We start from the raw sequence: 21250 nt of genomic DNA, 5'->3' as shown, positions 1-21250 counted from the left end.
ATAAAATATAAAGGAAGCTTTTGACATGATTTGGGGATTTGAAAGCAACTTTTATAACCACAATACTAAACTCTTGACTTAGAATTGAAAGTAAGGGGAGGGGAAACCCAGCTGTGCAGTGGTTAAAAATATATTTTTTTAATAGAATAAAACATGGATGACTCAGGGCTTGTCTGCACAGTTTTCCTGATTAATTCAATGTATGGACACTCTTATTCTGGAATAAGCCCACTTGGGAACAAGGCATGCTTACTGCAGAATAAGAATATCCACATGTGGAATTATCTAGGGAAAATTCCATGTGAGTCTTTAGGCTTGTTTCCATTGTCTATCAGGAGTGTTCACACTGTCATTTTTAGAGGTAAATCTGAAATATGCCTGGAGTTACACAAGGTGGATAAAAATGATTTTTTTAAAAAGAAATCAAATTGATTTTTCAGCTTTTTAAAATTCATTTTTGTTTACAAGTTGCTAGTTCTTTATTTCTCATTTTATAGTCTTAAATTGCAAAAGTTGATTTTGTACAATTTTCTTAATTGTTAGTAGAATTTCAGATTTTATGCAGTATTTTTATATTGTTTCACCCTTAAAATGCTAATGTATTGTGGGGTGGGGAGAATCCAAAGCTAAAATGCTCTGACCAGGCTATATTTGATCAGGATTTTCAGTCTGAAGTCAATGGATCTTGTGCTTTTAAGTCATTTTAGTGCTTTTGAAAATACGTCGGTTAGGTGCCATGTGGTTTAAGTCTAAGTTTAGGCTTCTATTTTTGGAAACTTTTAGCTTGTGACTAAAAAGTTCATTAACTTTGTTCATGAATTGAAAATCTACACTCTATTGTTAACATTTTCAGCCCCTTTTGATTCCACTTAAAAATAACCTCATCAGTATTGACCACCAGATAGTAAGAGGCTTTCAACCCTTATCTTTGTATACCATATTCTTCTTTATTAACTATAGGAGTATCGTTTAGCCTTGCTTGCATCCACTTTTGATCTACCATTGAGTACCAGTACTCTTGCCGTACCTTACTAGAACAGCTGTCGGTTTCCTCTGGTTCCTGGATCCTGCTCTTGAAGATAGGGTGAAATATTTCTTGTTCTAACCTACATATGGAACACTCTGTAATCTGTCTGGTTAGTTGGTTGAGCTTGCGAAGCCATAATATCTTGATATTTGTCTGGCTAATGTGATAACTCTTCATTCTGCATCTGATCAATCCTAAAATGTCATGGAATGTTCTAGGCATCAGTAGATGGTACCCAATTGATTTCTGGGGAAATCAAAACACCAAAAGAGGGAAAGTAGGGAACACGAGCGCCTCTGTTTAGTAAAGCCACAGCTTCAAGTTCCTCTACAATTGTCTGTAGATCAAAGAACTGGTTGATGGAACTCATTAATGCCTTCCACTATCTCACCTTTGCCCATTCTCTCCAAAGTTGAATATATTGCCATTCTGAATGATTTATCTCCCAGACAGAAAAGTGTGTGTGAGATCTTGGTATGGGGGTACATAATCCCTAGAGGCATAGGAGATTTGGGGACCTTGGTATGGGGAAGGGGCAGTGGTGCTGCACACCCAACTGCAGGTATGGGTATGGAGAATGAGGGGACATGGGGGAGGAGGGGAGATGTTGGGGGCACACAACACAGGGTGAGGGGAGAATGGGTGGGCCCTAGCATGTGGTTGTGGGGAGAATGGGGGACACAGTAGCCCCCAGGCATGAGGGAGAGAACATGGGAATTGCAGGGACTCCTGCGATAGAGAGAAATGGGAGGGTGGCACTCCAGGGAGGATGAAGGGATGCAAGGAGCCCTGGTGTGTACAATAAAGAAGTTAAGTGTTAGAGTTCTCCCCAGTAGATATTATTTCACAGAAGCAGGAAATAAGCCAGCTCTTCAATAGGAATTGGAGACTAGTCAGACATGTTTTTGTGGTACACTTAAATTTTTTTAAAGGCGAGTTTTGGCCTCTTTATAGAAGCTTCTCCAATTAAGCTTTCTAGTGTTGCTTTAACACAAACCATGCTAGAACATGATTTGTTTCAGATCAAGGTTAAAATGAAAATGAAATTGTTCAAGTTCTTGATACAATAAGGATGTCTGTGAACTCTAAATACTAGTGTTCCACCCCACCACAATAGTCTAAACATATAATACATTTTATTGCCGTAATACACCGTCGTGACAAAAGCAGTATAAATGTGTGGATAAAAGGCCAGTCATATGGCAGCTAGGTGTCCACTGTGCAATCCTCCTAAACAAAAGTGTGCCTTGGTGATATTTACATGCAAAAATTGTTTTGTTTCAGTGCGAGGATGTCGTCCTGGCAAGATCGTGCAGATGACCGAAGCAGAAGTTCGGGGATTGTGCATAAAATCACGAGAAATCTTTCTTAGCCAGCCTATTCTCCTGGAACTGGAGGCACCACTGAAAATTTGTGGTATGTAAATAAGTGTGTATCTTGTCTTGTATCTCTAGTGTATACTTCAAAATTGACATTTTATTGGGGAAGGTGGAAACATAATAAATTGAAGATTTAGACTGGGGTGTTGATCTAATTTCAGGTGTATTATTCTGTAAATGGTGAGTCACATTAAAACATAGCATAAACACTTCTATCATAATAGAACACGTTCATTTCAAAATGTATGCAAAATGCAAAGTCCCTTAACCAAGTGCATTGCTACATTTACTTAATTCATTGTATTTTCAGAATGGATTCCCATTCACTTAAAGCAATTTAAATGAAATTTTAAAATTCACTTTATGTAATTACATCGGATGTGTATTTTTAAACCAGTTTGATTTCATTCTACATATGAACTCTTCAAGCTTTGTAGAAGACTTTGGCAGGTCCCTTCAGATAAATATTTATAAACCTAAAATCCACATAATTCCTTATTAACCTCTTTATAAAGTTAATGCTGGATATTTGCAGTAATTGGTGTACAAGCACAATATAGTTCCCAATGCTGGTTAGTAAACGCTCCCCAGTTTGTTTGTCAGGCTTTTACATATGGAGGAAGTGTTGCATGTAATGAACAATACTATGATGCTGCCTTTTAAAATCCTGAATTTCTTGAATTCAGTATTCAATACTGAAGTGTCATGGTTCAAACTTGCTCATATGTGTGGGCCCAAAGACTTTCATGGGCCATCCCAGCCCTTAGATTAGACCAGTCATGCAGAAATCAACTTTCCTAACTTGTGCTGTATGATCACAGGGATTTTTCTAATTACCAATTACCTAATATTAATGGCAAACTCATCTTAAATGGCTTTTTTTTAAGCATTGCCTATTATACGGTATCTTAAAACTGAAGCTTAATCTAGTTTTGCTGTTAACCCTCTGTACTTCACTTGGTCTGAACAATAAACTGAGGTTTAAAAAAAAAAGCCAAAGTGAAACTAATGAAATGATGTAAGGGGATATTTTAATCCAATCAGAAGACTCATTATACTAGGCAAACCTGTAGCCATGCCCCTTTAAGCTAAATTTCGGATCCAACTTATCTGAGGGTGTTCTGTGTGCGGAAAATGATGTGGCAACAAATCTGAAGCTAAACTTAAGTAGTGATAACTTGCAGGAGAACATGATATAGGCCAGGGGTGGGCAAACTTTTTGGCCTGAGGGCCACATCGGGGAGGGGAAATTGCTTGCAGGGTCATGAATGTAGGCTGGGGCAGGGGGTTGGGGTGTGGGAGGGGGGTGCGGTATGCAGGAAGGGGCTCAAGGCAAGGGATTGGGGCAGAGGAGGGGTGTGTGGTGCATGAGGGGGCTCAGGGAAGGGGGTTAGGGTGAAGGGTTGCAGGCAGGGGGTTGGGTTGCAGGCAGGGAGTTGGGTTGCAGGCAGAGGGCTCAGGGCAGGGAGCTGGTGTGCAGGAGGGGTTTGGGGTGCAGGCTCCAGCTTAGCACCACTTATCTGGAGTGGCTCCGGGGTGGCAGCGGCACGCAGTGGCTGGCACCCTGTCCCTGTGGCCCCTGGGGGAGGGGGCACAGAGGGCTCTGAGCACCTGTGGATATCTCCCCCAAAGCTCCCATTGGCCCTGGTTCCCCATTCCCGGCCAGTGGGAGCTTCAGGGGAGATACCCAGAGGCAAGGGCAGCATGCAAAGTTCCCCTGGGGCCACAGGGACGTGGTGCTGGCCCCTTCTGGGAGCAGTGTGGGGCCTGCAGCACCACGGGAGTGGCAATCCCATGGGCTGGATCCAAAGCCCTGAGGGGCTGGATCCGGCCCACGGGCTGTAGTTTGCCCACCGTGATATAGGTATTAGGATGTTTCTGATGTTTAGGGAGCTTGAGTCCTACGTACGGCAACTAAGAGAAGCTCTTGTACAGGTAGAAATCATTTTTAAACTAGTCTTAAAATAAATAAAACAATGTGCAACTACACTAATCATCTGGCCTACTAATTAATTTTATCTCAAGCCAAATTGAAGGAGCTACTATGGGATGAGATTTTTGTACTGTAAAATCAGATTAAAATGTAGAGCTAAATTAACTCATACATTTGGGATTTATGTGGGTTACATAAGCCAATACCTTTCATATAACAAATTTTCATTTTATGCCAATTTTCTCTTTTAAAAACAATGTAGTTCTTGTTCTGGCAGGCTTCAGATCTGACTTGCAGTTTAGCTCAAACTTGTATCTATCGTGCATCTTGAACAGTTTACTAAATGTCTCTCTAAATGTGGAGTCGCGGCCTACTTACAAAATGGCTTCTGCAAAATATTGCCCAGTTACCCTCTTTGAACACTTGACTGTGGGTCTAATTGGAAATAAAATATAATGAAACATTACCCAAATATTTTATTGATTATCCATGTAATTAGTTGGTGCCTGACAATGAGGTTCCATATACTTAGTTACATTGTTAAATTAAGCTTATTGGAAGTATGGATAGAATATGTATACCCATTCAACTAACACTACTCTGCCCTAAATGTGGGTCTTAAGGAGAGCTCTCTACTCCAGTTTGTGGCCTACAAACATTGTCAGTTTACCATTGTCATCTTTGCAGCATCTGTGATCTTTGTCAGATGCTAGTTCTAGTTCAGTATGTATACAGGTATTTGTCTACAAGGTACCAGGCTGTAAAGGAAAACTTAAACAAAATCCCTTTATTCTTCTGTGACCATTATCTTGTACACCTCTACCTCGATATAACGCTGTCCTCGGGAGCCAAAAAAATCTTACCGCGTTATAGATGAAACTGCGTTATATTGAACTTGCTTTGATCCACCGGAGTGCGCAGCCCCGCCCCCCTGGAGCACTGCTTTACTGCATTATATCCGAATTAGTGTTATATCGGGTCGCATTATATCAGGGTAGAGGTGTATATCTAAGGTGAAAGACTAACTACATCAGTATGCACTGTAGGAATTTGCTTATGTGGGCTTAGCTATCTTTCTCTTCAGAGGAATCAGTAACTTTCACTAGATACAAAGTCAGACAATGCTATCCTGGACCTGTCATAATACTAGACAAACTGCAAGTGTCCTCAAACACCAAATTGGCTTCTGGGCCCCTTTTATAGAAGCTACGTTACGTATCTTTCTCTGGAATAAGCAACATAACTGTTTAACCTAGTGAATGGTGTACAGCAATAGCTTTAACTCCATACGCTAGTGGTTTTTAACCTGTGGTCCATGGACTCCTCAGGGTCCACAGACTAAGATTTCCAAAGGGGTCCACACCTCCATTTGAATTTTTGTAGGGGTCTGGAAATGAAAAGTTTGAAAACCACTGCCATATACCAAGCTAATAAGCTTGTATTTTTTTTTTCTTTTCAATGAACCAGGGACATGACATAAAATAATATATATGACTATCTTTCTTTTAGTGGTTCTCGAACACTTTAAGAGGAATAGCCAGATTGGATCCCATTTGAGGCCCATCTATCCTGTCTGACAATGACTGGTACCAGATTCTTCAGAGATCTTTGTGAAAGGCAGATGTGGGATAATCTGCCTCCTGTGTTAAGTCTCATCCTGATCTGTTGTAGCTAGAGATTGGCTTAAACCCTGAAGCATAAGGTTTAATATCCCTTTAAAAAAAATTGTCCCAGAATTCTAATGTTTCCTCTTTTTTTATATCTATGTGCAGAATGAATTTTGTTATGTGCACCATTGTGGAGGTGATATGTGGCGGGGGTGGGGCAGAGGGGTTCAGAGTGTCGGTGGGGGCTCAGGGCTAGAGCAGAGGGATGGGGTGAGGGCTCTGGACTGGGGTAGGGAGTTGGGGTACAGGAGGGGATGTGGGCTCTGGGAAGGAGTTTGGGTGCAGGAGGGGGCTCAGGGCTGGGACAGGGCATTAGGGTGTGGGCTCTGGGGTGGGGATGAAAGATTTGGGGTGCAGGCTGCTGTAGGCTGTGACAGGAAGAGAGGACTCCCCCTAGCTCTCTTGCTGCAGCAGCCCAGGGCTGCAGGAGAGGTGCCTCTCCTCACTGCGCACCTGTGTGGCCCTTGTTTGCCTGCCACGTGGCCGCGCAGCTTAGAGGGAACTTTGTTCTGGGATACTCTTGATATCCATCATGTCCCATACCTATCTGATCATGTTGTGGATCACTCCATAAAATATTATATTATCTATCTCTTACATTAAAATTAGGATATCTTCATTAATTTATAATTTATCTCCTAGAATTGGAAGGGACCTTGAAAGGTCATCAAATCCAGCCCCTTGCTTTCACTAGCAAGACCAAGTACTGATTTTGCCCCAGATCCCCTTCAGGGATTGAACTCACAACCCTGGGTTTAGCAGGCCAATGCTCAAACCACTGAGCTATCCCTCCCCCCCAATCCACCTTTTATCCACCTTTTCTGTGGCAATTAGTGCTCTGTTGCATGAAAAAGGAAGTTTCTACAGAGATGGGTGTGGTTCTGAAGTCCTGTTAGCTTCTGCACATTTTGAACTTGAAACAGAGAAGCCAAAAAGACATGGACCTAAGTGTGTAGAGTATGGAGAGGAGCTTGGGCTTGCTTGTTCAAAAAGCCTCTGGCAACTGAGACCGAGACTGGCTTACAATTAGCAAGAAGCATCTTTGCTTGACCACTGTAGGCACTTCACCATTCTGCCAGCAGTCGAATTAGATCACATCGAAGTGTTCCACAAATCAGTCAAAACCTAAATTAATCAAGTTGTATAAACTTACTACTGACTGATTTAAAGACTGTATGCTTATGTGATGAATGCTGCAAATAGCAAGGGTACATAGCTATTTTAACAGTAAGTCTCAAAGGCTTTACAACAGGAGTATCCTATCCCCATTTACAGATGGGGAAACTGAGGAATAGCAAGGTGAAGTGACTAGCCCCAGGTCACCCAGTAGACCAGTTGCAGAGCCAGGAATAGAACCCCTTGCCAGCAGTCTATTCTGTAAGCCACTCTGCCTTCCTGTACACAAGTAATTTTAAAGAATTCTTTAGTGTTTAGGTTTCTATTCTTCTTTCATCACACCCACCTACACAGTTATAGTTAGGTGATACGCTGTTATGGGTGATATGGTATTCTGTGCCAACTACTTATGACAGAACTGTTGCAACATGCAGCCTGCCTATTTTTTTTGGAAGTGGCCTGTTGTGGAATATATGGTAAGTGGTAGGTGAATCTGGCAGAATAATTTGTCAGAATAATACTTACTGTATCAGTTTTTGATTAACTTCTTGCAAGCTTGCTGGATATCTTTTGTATAGGATTTGATTTTAAAGAGTTCTGTACTGTGTTTTATAGCAAATTGCGCGCGCACACAAAAAATCACATGAAAGAAGGCACTTAGCCAAGCTGCCTTGTCCAGTGACATTGTATAGTAGCTGTAATATCGCTGGGGTGACCAGCAGGTCAACAGTTGACTTTTTTAGGGTATAAAACAAGCTTAGAATAGCTTAATGCAGCACCTGCCTCTACTGATTTGTCCAGTTTCTTTACTGATTGCTTTTGGGAGGAGAGTGGAGCGTGGTAGTAAACCTACAAGTTGTTTTGCTTTTTAAAATAGTTAATTTGCCACCTTCTATGTATTAGTTGCATCAAGTCAGCTTTCTTCTGAATTTACGTTTAAATTTGTACAGATAAACTGGAATTTCCCATCTTTTCCAGAGACTGCTTAGTTAAATGGAAAGGAAGATTTTGTACCCTTCAGAATGTTTCTGGAACTGACACTGCAATTCTCTGCAAATCTTGTGGGCAATTTCCATAGATTGAGTGCTTCAATTTTAGCTTTCTTTATCCTTTCTCAACAGACCATCTGAAAGATCTTGCCAGAATATCAGTCTGTCAACTACCTCTCAATTCTTAACTGACCCTCTAAAATGAGTACTAATTCAATGTCTTGGTTTCAGTAAGGTATTTATGATATTGTACTAATCTTTTTATCTCTTTAAATTTACCTTACTCAGGTGACATTCATGGGCAATATACAGATTTACTTCGATTGTTTGAGTATGGAGGATTCCCACCAGAAGCCAACTATCTTTTCCTGGGAGATTATGTAGACAGAGGCAAGCAGTCTCTGGAAACCATCTGCCTATTACTGGCATACAAAATCAAGTATCCAGAAAACTTCTTTCTCCTCAGAGGAAACCATGAGTGTGCTAGCATTAATCGTATCTATGGATTCTATGATGAATGTAAGCAAAACCTTCTAGTTCTCAAAAGTTGCTTCCATTTAACTATATGTTGTAGGAGTAGAAAGTAGATTATTTTTAACCAAATAATGACTGTTCATTGCAAGAATTTATCAAAGCAATCTGTAGGAAAAGCTTTCCATAAATTATTTTGAAACACACCTTGTGTCTCTTAATACTTGGTATTACATATGTGGTTTTTACTTGAAGTAAACTTAGTGTGAAATGCTTTTAACAGGTGATCATCTTCACAGATTTTATGAAACGTGAATAATTCAACTTTCAGACTTTGTCTACATCTTTGGGCAGGGTATAATGCACATTGTAGGTTGGCTATGTAATTCCTTTTCTAATAGACTACTCTGTTCCTGCAGGCAAACGGCGATTTAATATTAAACTTTGGAAGACATTCACAGACTGCTTTAACTGTCTGCCTATTGCAGCCATTGTGGATGAGAAGATTTTCTGCTGTCATGGAGGTAAGATAATTACTTCAATCTGACAGTGAATGTAGTTATATTTTTCCTATCCATTGCATAATTAGTGTCAATCTCTGGCCCAGGATCAGACTAAAACACTGTTCCATGTTGCATACAATAGCAATGAAATTACCATTGAGAGTAACTTTAATGGCACCATTAAAATAACTGTTCATCTCCTCATCCTCACTCTGTGTTCTCCCTTATTGTTTTGCTCAGGAACAAGATCTTTGCTTAGGTCATTGTGCTACATGATAACAGAAAATGCAAAACCAAAAATTGCACTTTTCTCCTTCAGAATCAGACTGAAGTTTAATGTGAAGTCAGCTTTAAAGAATTAACTTGCATACACATGCAGATTTCTTCCCCCCCACTCCCCTAGAATTGCATAATAAATTGTCCAATCGTGGAATAAACAATTTGTTTGCCTCTGTATTTGACAAGTTCATAAAGTGTTTCTGCTCCTGTGTCCAATCATTTGGACCAGTGTATTTTCCTCACCTATGTGAACATTCAGTGGCTTACAAGGCTTTTTCTCCCTGCCCATATCCATTCCCTCCACAGCTGGCTTCTTAGCTTTCTTCACTTTTTCTCACTGGAACCTAGGCAGAATGTAACATATTTGCTTCCTTGTAGAATGATCAGCCAGCCAAGTGGGCAGAGCCATGCCTGTAGTGTTTTGTGCCCAAACTGCTCCAGCTATGGGCTTCATGGTGCTGCAGATATGACACCTTCGCTACCTCCCTCAAGACTGACTGGAGCAGGCCCAGGCTTTAAATTTCCTTCTGTTTTCTTGGTGAACAGGAGGGCTTCTGACAGCAAGGCAATGGTAACAAAGTAGGAGTGGCTCAGTTTTGCCTCAAGAATCAGGTGGTGAGTGCAGCCCCTGTTTTGACCAACAATTGGAGGCTGCCTAAATTGGAGCTCAGACTTCCATTTTCCCAATACAACGTGGGGCAGGCAGCATGCCTTTTGCAAGAGCTGCTGAGCAGTAGTCCAATCCTGTTTCTTAAGCACTTCCCCTCTCCCTCTTGGGTGAGTAGCATCTCAAAAGAACCATCACTCTACTCCCACCTGGCTTAGTGCCTCTGCTTACTTCAAGCCTCTACCCTTCTTGTCACTGATGGTTCAGAATAATAAAATGCTGCTGGACTGTAGCCTTGGCACATCACAGCCGTGGGTGCTCCAGACCTCTTCTAATAAGGATTAACCTCTGTCTTTGCAGAAGCTGAAGACTGTGGCAACCTCCATAACTTTTGTTTTCCCTCACAAGAGCAGTAGGGGGATATTACTTATAGACCCTAAATCCAAAATATGGGCTCTAACTCTAAAATATGCCATAAGGGTAGTAAGGAATGCTTTCAGTGGGAGTTCACTTGAACTACTGTCCCTAGTGGATCAGCTCCATATGCTTGTGAGGTTACCTTCCCCCTGCTGCTCCTCTCCTTTGTCCTGTGCTTATTCTTTCCCGAACCAGACAGTAAATGTAAATCAGGGTCGAAAAGGCAAAAGCTCTGAAAGGTCCGGGGTCTGCCCCTAAGAGAAGGCCAAAGGAAAAGAATAACTTTATTTTTTTTAAATTCTCATGACCTGATTTAACTAATAAGCAAATTAGTAGAGTTCAATGCCTTAGTAAGATCTATCCTTGAAGAGGATTATCAGAACAAAAATTCCTAGGGGACTTGAAAGGATATGGCTTTGTCTCCATTGGGGATTTCAGCCAGCAGGGTAGCTGCACTGGAGCAGGTATCTGGGGTAGACAGGCAAAATTGCAAGTTATGAGTGCTGCTTGCTTCTACTTGAAACTGAGGTAGATAGTGCCACTTAGTATAAACTCCAAGTGTATAGACAATTATAGGGACAAATCCCCCATATAGACAAGTCCTACAAACATTTCCTTTCTCTAAGAAGTTGGCCAAGATATACTTGTGGAGAACAGACAATTCTGGATTCTTCCAACTCCAGGCTGTAGGTTTCCACAACCTCCCACTGGTACTTCGGAAAAGTGATGGTCCTCACAAAGATTGGCCAAGTGGTCACAAAGTCTGTGGAGTGTCTTCCATCCCATTACCCTTTTAACTTACCCTGTCATGGATGTGAAAGACAGAGTCTGGACTCAGTCTTAAGGAAGCATCATGAATTAGGACTTAAATCATCTAGTCTTACCTTTATAACACAGGCTATAGTACTTGACCCAGGACACAGCCTGATAACTTGTTTGACTAAGGTATTCCTTCCTAAAAGATGCTTAGACTCAAAAATGGAGATTCCACCACTTGGTAGTTTGTTCTGACGACTAATCACCCTCATTGTTAGAAACGAGACAAAACTTTTTACTTGATTTTTGTCTGACTTCAGCTTCCAGACATTGGCTCCTCTTATGCCTTTCTCTGTTAGCTCAAAGAGCCCTGTAGTAACTGGTGTATTAACTACCTTTATGGGGAGAAAACCATAAACAAGTCGCCTCTTGATCTTTTTGATAAATTTAATAGACTTAAGCTCCTTAAGGCTCACTGTAAGGCACTTTTTTCCAGTTTTCTAATTATTTTTGTGGTACTTCTCTGTACCCCATCCAATTTTTTTCAACATTTTTATTTATTTATTTATTTTATTTTTAAGTAGATACCAAAACTGCACACAGTATTCCAGGATGTCTCTTCAGTGCCATGTGGAGGTGAAATCATCTCATTGTTTCTACTCAGTACTGATAATGCATCCAAGGATCAAATTAGCACTTGCCATAGCATCATACTGGGAAATCATGTGGACTTGCCTGTCTTTTGTGTCCCCGTAATCATCTTCAGATTCACTGCCTTCCTGAATACAGCCCTCCATTCTGTAGGTATAACCTGAATTCCTTGTTCCTAGATGTATGGCATTGTAGTTTGGCTCTAATAAAACTTAATGTTTCTGTGTGTTCCTCACTGCTGATTATCTGTCTTCTTACAAGACTCTTGGAAGCTAAGTTTTGCCTGCCTAGAAAGTTAAACTAGACCTCTTTCTCCTTGCCAATCAACCTGGGATACATGTCCAGATAATGACAAGGCAACACTGACTGTTTCCTCTGGCTAAGGCCACAGGTATGTGACTTACGACCCTGTCCTGGTAGGGGCATCACCTCTTCAGAAAGTGTGTGGACCAAACTTTGAAAGTCCTGGCTGATTTCAAGATATTGCTTCCTCAAGACAAGCCCATAAAGCCTGATAGCACCTTACCTAAGTCTGCTAGGAATGGAGTGTCCTCCTAAAGGATTTCATTCAGGTTTCAATATTCCAGATGCCCCATATTAACTTTTAAGCTTATAGGATTCACAGATCTCAAAGGACTGCTGATCTAGTATCCATCTTGCTCCAGAGGCTCCTTTGTTAGAGAGAGTGAGAGGAAAGTGCTTCAGTCTGCAGTAGGTCCTGTCCATAATAGCTATATATTAATTTTTTTCCACTTCATCTGTCTCAGTCCCTTCTTATCTTCACAGTCTCCTGTTGATCTCCCAATAAAAAGCCACCAGAAGCATGCTTTCTCTGACTGGCATTAAGGCTGTGTGCCTAGCTTTTCAACAAAAACAAGGAAGAGAATTCTGTACTTATGGCCTAGAAGGTTCTCAAAGGTTTATTTCCACATCATCCTAGCTAGATGGATAATAGCCCCCTCAACCTCACAGTAGCCATTGGTAATTATATGCATGCACTCCAGCCCCATTCACTGTTGGGTATAGCTGTGCTGTATGATGGGGCATTAGTTGGAACAGTTAGGTAGAGGGGTGATTATGATATGAGATCTGGATCTCCACTCCCCTCACCCCTTCGCATATGTGAAAGAGATCAAATGAAAGAGATGCATGTGTACCTTGAGGGATCCAGTTTGCATAATTTCAGTGTTAAGTTGTGTAGGTTGTCAGTAGCAGTGCACAGGGACCGTCTTGAGATGCTGATTGTTAGCAATGAGGTGGGATATGAGAGCAGTCTGTGTGAGTAATGGTGAGGGATTTATAAAATGTAATGAGCAGTTTGTTTCTAGGGTATGGGTTCAGTGTTTGGGTGTAGAACAGGTATAGGTACTTCCTGTTCAGTACCGCTTGCCTGAAAACAAGCTTTGCCTTAGCAAACAGAAGGTTTTACTCTGTTCTACAGATGTCATTGTCCTATTCAGTGTGTGATGGGCACTATCTGCAAAGGCTGAGTGTGTGTTCCTTTATCAACCACAGGTGTTCAGCTTCTGCCAGCCCAAAGTGGAATCTGCTAATGCCTTGCATAACTTTCAATTAAAGCCCATTTCTTTTTTAGCTCATGAGGAATCCATTGCTTTAGTAGAGTGGCGGAGTCTTGCTAGGGTAAGACAACTCAACAGCTTTATATGCTGAAATACTGGGCTCTCTCTCCCGAGTTGGGGAGCCCCTGCGCACTGTTACTTAGCATTGGTCCAGGTTGTTAAATGAGTAGAAGCAGATTTCACTACCTATAATTCAGGCTTTTTCAGTGAAATATTCAAGTTCTCCCAGAATTTTATTTTGATCCTGAGAATTACAACCTTTTTAAAAAGCTACTCTCTGGGATTATCTAATTTAATTTTTCATAAGTGTGTATGCCAACAGTGAATCCAAAGGAAAGAGTAGAAGCAAGCCTGTAGAGGGGGTGCATCTGGCAGAGTGATAAATTTGGAAGCTGGTCACTTATCACTCTGTCTAGCAAGTTTGAACACCAGAAAGAAAACCATTGGTTCAGATTGACTGCATTGTCAAAGAATCTTGATTTTACAGGTATGGAATCTCTTCCAAGTAGTTTAGGTATAATACTTAAGTTTCTTAAAACCTCATAAAATTGAAGGTTTTTGCTAATCCCTTTAGTGGAGATAGCTACTCCAGTTGACAAGATTTACTCTCCATAGAAATACTTTATAAATTGCCATGATACAGAAATGTCATAACTTACCTGTGAACTAGAATTCATTAGATGTGCAGAAATATTTCCCAAATCATGACACTGATAGCAGTTAAACTCAGGTGATAGGCACTAATCAGTGAGGTGGTGGTAGGAGTATGTGGCTTGTGCAGACCCTCTTACTGCTAACCATAGACTAAAAAAAACAAACTTAAGAGCTTGAAGTTCTGCATGCATTGTACTTGGGACCAGAGGCCCATGAGAGAATTCCAGAAGATGATTATTTCTGGAAAACAAATACAAGGTGTAAACAAACTTCCCTTGTAAACATAATTGGGGATTTAAAAACACGTCTGTTTTATTTTTAAAAAGTAAGAAGAGCTCAAATTCTATGTACCATTTAAAGGATATTCTAACTTTAAAAACAAATGCCCCTTTAAGACTTGTAACACTTCCAGATGGAAGCAAAAGTATTAGCACTATTAAAGCTGATTTGCAGATATGAAAAGCTTAGCAGAATGTCCTGAGTACTCCAAAATAACAGCAACCCAGGGTGGCACTTAGCACATTTGAGTGGTAAACCTTGCCCTCTCTTCTCCTCCCCATCCCCTCCAAACTGCTTTTCAGGTCCCTGAGTTATAGATTGTCAGCACCTACTCACGATGTCTTGAGTCTGTGTACACTGTACTGGTAATAACACAAACCTGCTGGAGCTCGGAGCCAGCTTATAGGAGTGAGGTAGGTGCCTTTTTTTTACTATATTGCGTATTTTTGCATAGTTTATTTTTAAAACTTGCCCTCTGGGATATACAATAAAAACTTTGCAAAACCGCATAACATAGTAAACAAAAGGCACCTCACTTATCCAATTAGGCAGCGTGCTGAAATCCCGATTTCACACCTTTGTTCCTTCCCTGCTTACATTTCTTCAGTCCTCTTCTTTGCACCCCCCCATCTGATTATATAAACCAAATCTCCCCTCTGCTATAGTCTCTCCAATATGTTGCTGCTGAAATTATCTTCTATCACTGATTCAGATGTTCCCCTCTTTGAATCCCTTCACTGGCTTTTTGACTACACATCAAATTCAAGTTTCTCATCCTTGCCTTTAGGGCCTTCCACAGCTCTGTACTCACTTCTTCATTTTACCCTGTCTTTTTGCTTAAATTTAGCCTACTTCTGAACCATCCCCAGTTTCCTCCTTTTACTCTTCTCAGTGAGTCCTCTTCCATGCTGCTCCTTGCTTTCCTCTTCTCCTCATGAGTGAAAGGGCTTTGCTGCTTTAAAGCCTTCCTTAAAGCCACTCTTTCAGGAGACCTTTCAGTGATAACTGCTGTTAACCTTCTGCACTGCTAATCTCATACTGTCACCGTGTCTATTGTCAGAATAGTTTGTCTGCCTGAATTAGGTTTTAATCTCTTGGGGGAGGAGGCAAGATCTTTATGTGCAACACAAAGCATAGAAGTGGTTTCAGTGGTGGGAATTCTGTGATTGGTGACACCACTAGCATAGTGTTGGGGCTTCCTGTGAGGGGATGCATCAATATGCAAATAGCAAAAGATGACTTGAGACTACCTGAGGAGAGCCATGGGTTAAATTCTGAATTTGCAGAGTATCCCTTTTGCCTTCTTTATCATATGATGCTATATGGGATGCACTTTTTCCTAGAATAAAAATCTGAGACAGCCAGCAGGGCTTTCTCCGTGCTCTTCTTACTGTTTATAATGTTCTTCCCTTTTTGATTCAACAGTGCTTGGATTTGATGAGGACAATAAGGCCCCTTAACTTCCTTGTTTTGATCTTGCTTTGGCTTAGCCTAAACATGCACCTGTATAATCCTTTTAGTGCATTTAAATTTATAAAAACACTTGTCTGTGTCTCGTTACCAGCAAATGGTTGCATCAGAGAACCAGGCTTGTAACTGCTGCCATGTCACAAGTTGCAGTCTTAAAACTACATTATTTATCCACAAGGTACTGAGGTGCACAGATAATCATTGTAGTGGGGGCAATTTGACAGTAGTTTTTCTGATTTGTATTAAATTAAATTTGTGGATCTTAACCCTTGACCAGTCTCAACTCTGTTGCTCACAATAGGAGAAGGTGGGATAAGAGGCAATCTCAGCTTCTTGCAAAAGTGATCTTTATTTGCAGATGTTCAGATTGTATTTCAGCATTTAAAACAATCCTTATGCTGCTATATACTGCTGTCTTGCACAGTCTTCAACCTTGCACCCACTGGACTTACAACGCTCTGCTGATCCACGTAGCCCACTTTGTTTTAAAGGCAATTTGTATTTGTTGATGGTGTTTTGAGTAGCTTTGGATGCTTTGGATACCAGTACCTTTTTCCTAGGAGTCCACATTGACTAACCTTTGCACATGACCCTGCCTTGTACCATATCACACGATAATTTTGCTGGATAGGATCTACAAGACAAATCCAGAAGAGATTTTAAATTGATGCAACTTGCATGTCAGTAGGTCAGAAGAGGATTGTGGAAGGAAGGATAAGTAACTGACAGAAGGGTGTCAGTTAAAGCTGACTAGGGCCTACTTTTACATGACTACTTCCTTCTTGATGTGTAGGTAACAGAAATATTAAACTTATTTGGACCCAATCTCGAAGGTGTAATTTGCACCAATCTACATATCTTTCTTGATATTCAGCCAAAGAACCAGTCTTTCTTAAATAATGACTAAAGATAAAACTGTCTTATTAAATGCTTGGAATATTGAACAAAAATAATCAGTCTTAAAATAGATTGAAAGTTAGTATTCATAATAGTAGGCTCTCTTACTGACCTAAAGGGGTGTTCTTGGATAAAACAGCTGCCACCATCTGTCAACTCTGAAATGTCAAGTGAAATCAAAATGTAAGTGACTCTCTTTTAGTGAAAGATTCTTCCTGCTATGTGAACTCTTTAGAACATTGGACTGAGCAAAATAGGCTTAACATTAAAAATAAAGTCTATGTAAGGGAAAGGAGTTCTATCATAAGTTAGAGCTCTTAAGTTCTGTTCTCAGCTTTGTGACTGATTTATGTGGTTTTGGACAAATCACTTAACTTCTCTAGATAAAACAATACTTTGAGGGCTTTTCAAGCCCCTTTCAACCATCTTAAGTCTTGCTGTGGGGCTATTAAAGTTGAGCAGCCTTGTAGGTACTCTTCTAAATCCCTGCATGCCAAGGATACTGCTTCCATGCCTGCACAGCTTAGGCTAGTGTGGAGAGGGACAGTGGGAGTCACAAACTGTGGCTGTAGTGACACTAAAGGGCTTGTACACATTACCACTTATGTCACTAAGGGGTATGAATAAGCCACCCCCCGAGCAGTGTAAGTTATGCTGATTTAAGCACTGGTATGGACAGCACTATGTCTGCAGGAGATGCTCTCCCGCCGACATAGTTACTGCCTCTCTGAAGTAGTTTTATTATGGGAGAGCTCTCTCCTGTTGGCGTAGAACATCTTCACCAGACGCACTACAGCACTGCTGCTGTAGCGTTTCTAGTGTAGACTAGCCTTCATACTCTGCATAAGTGAAGTGGTGTGCTGCAGCTTTGCATCCTGACTATAGTATGGAGTATGCCCTTTAAGCTAGTTTTCTCAGTGAACTTTGCTTCACCTGTATAAAACCCAGTTACTTGTGCTTTATGCAGATGAAATAAAGTTCAACTGCCTAAGTTTACCTGTTTGTGTAATGGGTATGAGACTGACTTACTCTGCAGTTGCAGTTCTAAGCATCAACAGGGAAACCCCACGTAAATTCCCCCCCCCCCCCCCCCCGAATAAGAAGATGGCATACATACAAATAAATAAGTACTACAGTAGAACCTCAGAGTTACGAACAATCACACACCTCATTTGAACCACAAGTACGCAGTCAGGCAGCAGAGCCGGAAAAAAGCAAATACTGCATAGTACAGTACTGTGTTAAATGTAAACTCTTAAAATAAAGAGATTTAAAAAAAAGATTAGACGAAGTAAGGAAATGTTTCTTTGCTTGTTTGAATTAAATTAAGATGGTTTAAAAGCACTGTTTTTCTTCTGCATAGCAAAGTTTCAAAGCTCTACGTCAAGGTTCAGTTGTAAACTTTTAGAAGAACTAACGTTTTGTTCAGACGTACGAACAATCGCCGTTCCTGGGGTGTTTGTAACTCTGAGGTTCTACTGTAGTAAGCCCATTAAGTGCTGTTACAGTCCTAATGCACAGACCAGTTGTATTTTAAGTGGTGTCTAGAAACCTGCTGACTTTTTTCACTTTATATTACAGTGAAAATGATGCATGCTGTATCACCTTGAGCCTCCAGTTGTGTATTTCCTGGTACCCTTTTAAATGTAAGAATACAGGCAGCTTAGTTTATTTTTGTATATGTTTACAGGACTGTCACCAGATCTCCAGTCAATGGAGCAGATTCGGAGAATTATGAGACCCACAGATGTTCCTGACACAGGTAAGACTAACAGAATTTATTGTACATGTATCTTGCAGTGATGCCAAAGCAAACTTACCAGTGGCATTAGAATATCAGAACCAGTTCCTATTTATGCAGTTCAGAGCCTTGAAACAGTCTAATTGTGCTTCAGTTGTAATCTTCAGTACCCTATTCCTGTTCCTTCCTGAGCTCCCGAGGCTTTCTATGTTCAAACTATGAATTTCATTGTGCTTTTTGGTAACTAATCAAGTATTTGTTTTGCCAGAGCAAGCCCCTGAGATCAGATACTTTTTGTACCTTTTGTCGTCCTCTTGGCAGAATTATGACATTTGTATTCCTTGTCTAAGAGAATGGATTGCAGTGAATTATCCCAAATAAAACAAGGCTTTCTAGAAAATCAATAGAATATCTAAGTGAAATCAGAAAAACTAAACCGAAAATACAGGTTCGGGTTAAATAGGCCCCAAACATTTAGTTGTTCAAAATCTATCAAGGAACATAACCCGCATTTCTAGAGTTCTCTTGGTTTCTCAGGCCTCTGTTTCTCATCATAACATCAGAGTTTAAATTAATCTGGGGTTCGTAGTAATCTCTTTGCTGTGCAGGCTTGTCAGGTTTTTTTTTATAACCTCTTCTGCTACTTGTTTGTATTAACGTTCTAGCCCTAAAGTTCTCTTTTCTACGATCATATTAATACTTGCATAAATACATTTTATGGGGGGGAGCAAATTGATCTGTCCCTTTTACCACTACAATAGCCACTTCTATATCATTTTTATTGAAAACTACCCCCTTCCCCAGAACTGTAGGAGACGGAATTACTATTTTGTTCCCTAGTATTAAAGAAGATCCTTAGCCCTACATAGGTGGTGTTTAGTAATGCATGATCTTGCTTTGAGTGAGTAGTTGTTGGTTTGAAGTCAATTTGCATGTTAAAGGAGATCTCACAATAGGGTTATCTTTGTCTATCAGTACACCATCTCCTTTAAGGCCAAGATTTTATTATAAAGATCCTCTTTCACAGCTGACTTCTTCAAATGTCAGTCTGTATTAATTTTATCATATCAAATTATGAATGGGTAGTATCCTGTCCATCACCATAAGCAAAAATACATGAGGGTGCAAGTTAATACCTATGTATATCGCATCCAGATGCGGCATGAGGCAAGTAGTGGAGAACTTTCACAACACAAGTGTAAATTACAACACTAATTCATACCTAAAATATCTCCTTACATTGTATTCCTTTTTCATGTTGTTTTAAAAATCCATTTAAAGAAGAAATTTAAACTTCAGTACTTAGCTTCCATCAGAAAGTCCTTTTAAAAAAGGACTTTTTAACCAATGTGTCTGGCATCACTGCTAAAGGCAATCCATCTTAAGGCTGCCTGCAGAATTGTTTGATTCTAGTTCACAAGGACATTTTCTTATACCTGCTTTTGTTGCAAATGACCCCCAAAACAGTTTCACTGTTCTATTGCTGGTGCAAGCCCATGCCCATGCCAAACTTTAAGACAGTGTTGACCAGCAACAGTAAAATCAAAGCTGAAACTGAGGCGGCTGAAGGAAAAATGTGTGCTTGTATAGAAAGAAAAAAGAGGGTTGTTCTTTTAAGCATCAACAGGGAAAACCCACTTAAATTCCCCCCTTCCCTCCCCAAAAAAATATATATTTCAAGATCTCTGACAAATGTGATAGATTCTTAATAACTTCTTTAAATCATGACTGGCAGTTTCTCCAATCTAGTTCAGCCACAAATGATTTGGCTTGATGCAGGAATTATTGGGAAAGTTTCTGTAGTCTGTGGGTAGGAGGTTAGACTAGATCATTCTAGTCCCTTCTAGCATTAAAATTTATCTTCAAAAAAGCCTATGAAATCGAATTTTAACATCTAATTTTGAAAAAATGAAGTTGAACATTCCTTTAAGTTGGCAATATTATGGGGCTCTGAATGTTAAGTCTTTTTTTTCCCTGAGGCCTCCCTCTATACTCTTCTCTTTAGTAATTTTAAATAGTATTTTCACCTTCATACACTTGATGTGATAAAGCTGAAGTGGCTGATGTAGTGACAATGAATTGAGTGTTTGGTAATCAGAATGGTCATCGGAAAATTACCATTGCGCTTTCTTATTCTAATGTCTTCAGAATTACTTGTGTTAATTTTATTGAGTATATTAAGGTTCATTCTATATGCTGTTAACATGATCTCCTAACACCATGTAAAAATATCATTAAACATACAGTGCGGTAATATGATTTAGTCTTAATTGTGTAGATGAAACCAAAATATGTTGTGGAGTTTTGTTATAGCACTGTATAGGTCACGGGCCAGATTCATCTAACCTGACACTTGTGTGGAGTCATAAAGGAAAGGTCATATGATCCCCTTAATCAGGGGACAAGTGCAGCCCAAAAAGTGAGAGCTCCAAGGTAGTTTCTGGCAGCATGTTCCTATAGAAATCTTGGTAGAGAGAACTATCAGGGAGGGCAGTGATGCCACCTCCTTCTCCCCCCTCTCAAGGTATGCCCAAATCTAGAATTAAGGGTATCAGTAGTCTCTTGCAGGTTCTTTACTATTTTAAAATAGAGTACTAACCAAAAAGCAAGCTTTCCTGGTAGATACAAATTGCTGAATGCAGGCAGTACATTTTAGCATATCGGGTGGACTAAGTACTAGATGTTTCCATGCAGTCTGTAGCTGTACCTTGTGTTTTGGATGACCAGTCAAATATAGACAAGTAAATTTTAATGTCCGTACTTTATTTGGCGGGGATGGGGCAAGTTAGGACAGAGCACGGTGACTGAAAAGAAATTTGAAGACACCTTCATGT

General features: G+C 40.3%; 1 protein-coding gene across 3 annotated transcripts in view; it reads left to right on the top strand.

Moving 5' to 3' along the window:
* Positions 1-21250, top strand: part of PPP1CB (protein phosphatase 1 catalytic subunit beta) — a 49729-nt gene that overhangs the window by 18417 nt on the left and 10062 nt on the right. For all 3 annotated transcript variants that reach the window (XM_054021662.1, XM_054021663.1, XM_054021661.1), the window contains exons 2-5: positions 2312-2443; positions 8400-8630; positions 9002-9106; positions 18366-18437. In XM_054021662.1, coding sequence (XP_053877637.1) covers positions 2312-2443; positions 8400-8630; positions 9002-9106; positions 18366-18437 — 540 coding nt within the window. The remainder of the gene's footprint in view (positions 1-2311; positions 2444-8399; positions 8631-9001; positions 9107-18365; positions 18438-21250) is intronic.

This window comes from Malaclemys terrapin, chromosome 3 (assembly GCF_027887155.1).
Source record: "Malaclemys terrapin pileata isolate rMalTer1 chromosome 3, rMalTer1.hap1, whole genome shotgun sequence".
In the NCBI taxonomy this organism is placed as follows: Eukaryota; Metazoa; Chordata; order Testudines; family Emydidae; genus Malaclemys; species Malaclemys terrapin.
This window is presented reverse-complemented; position numbering and strand designations above follow the sequence as displayed.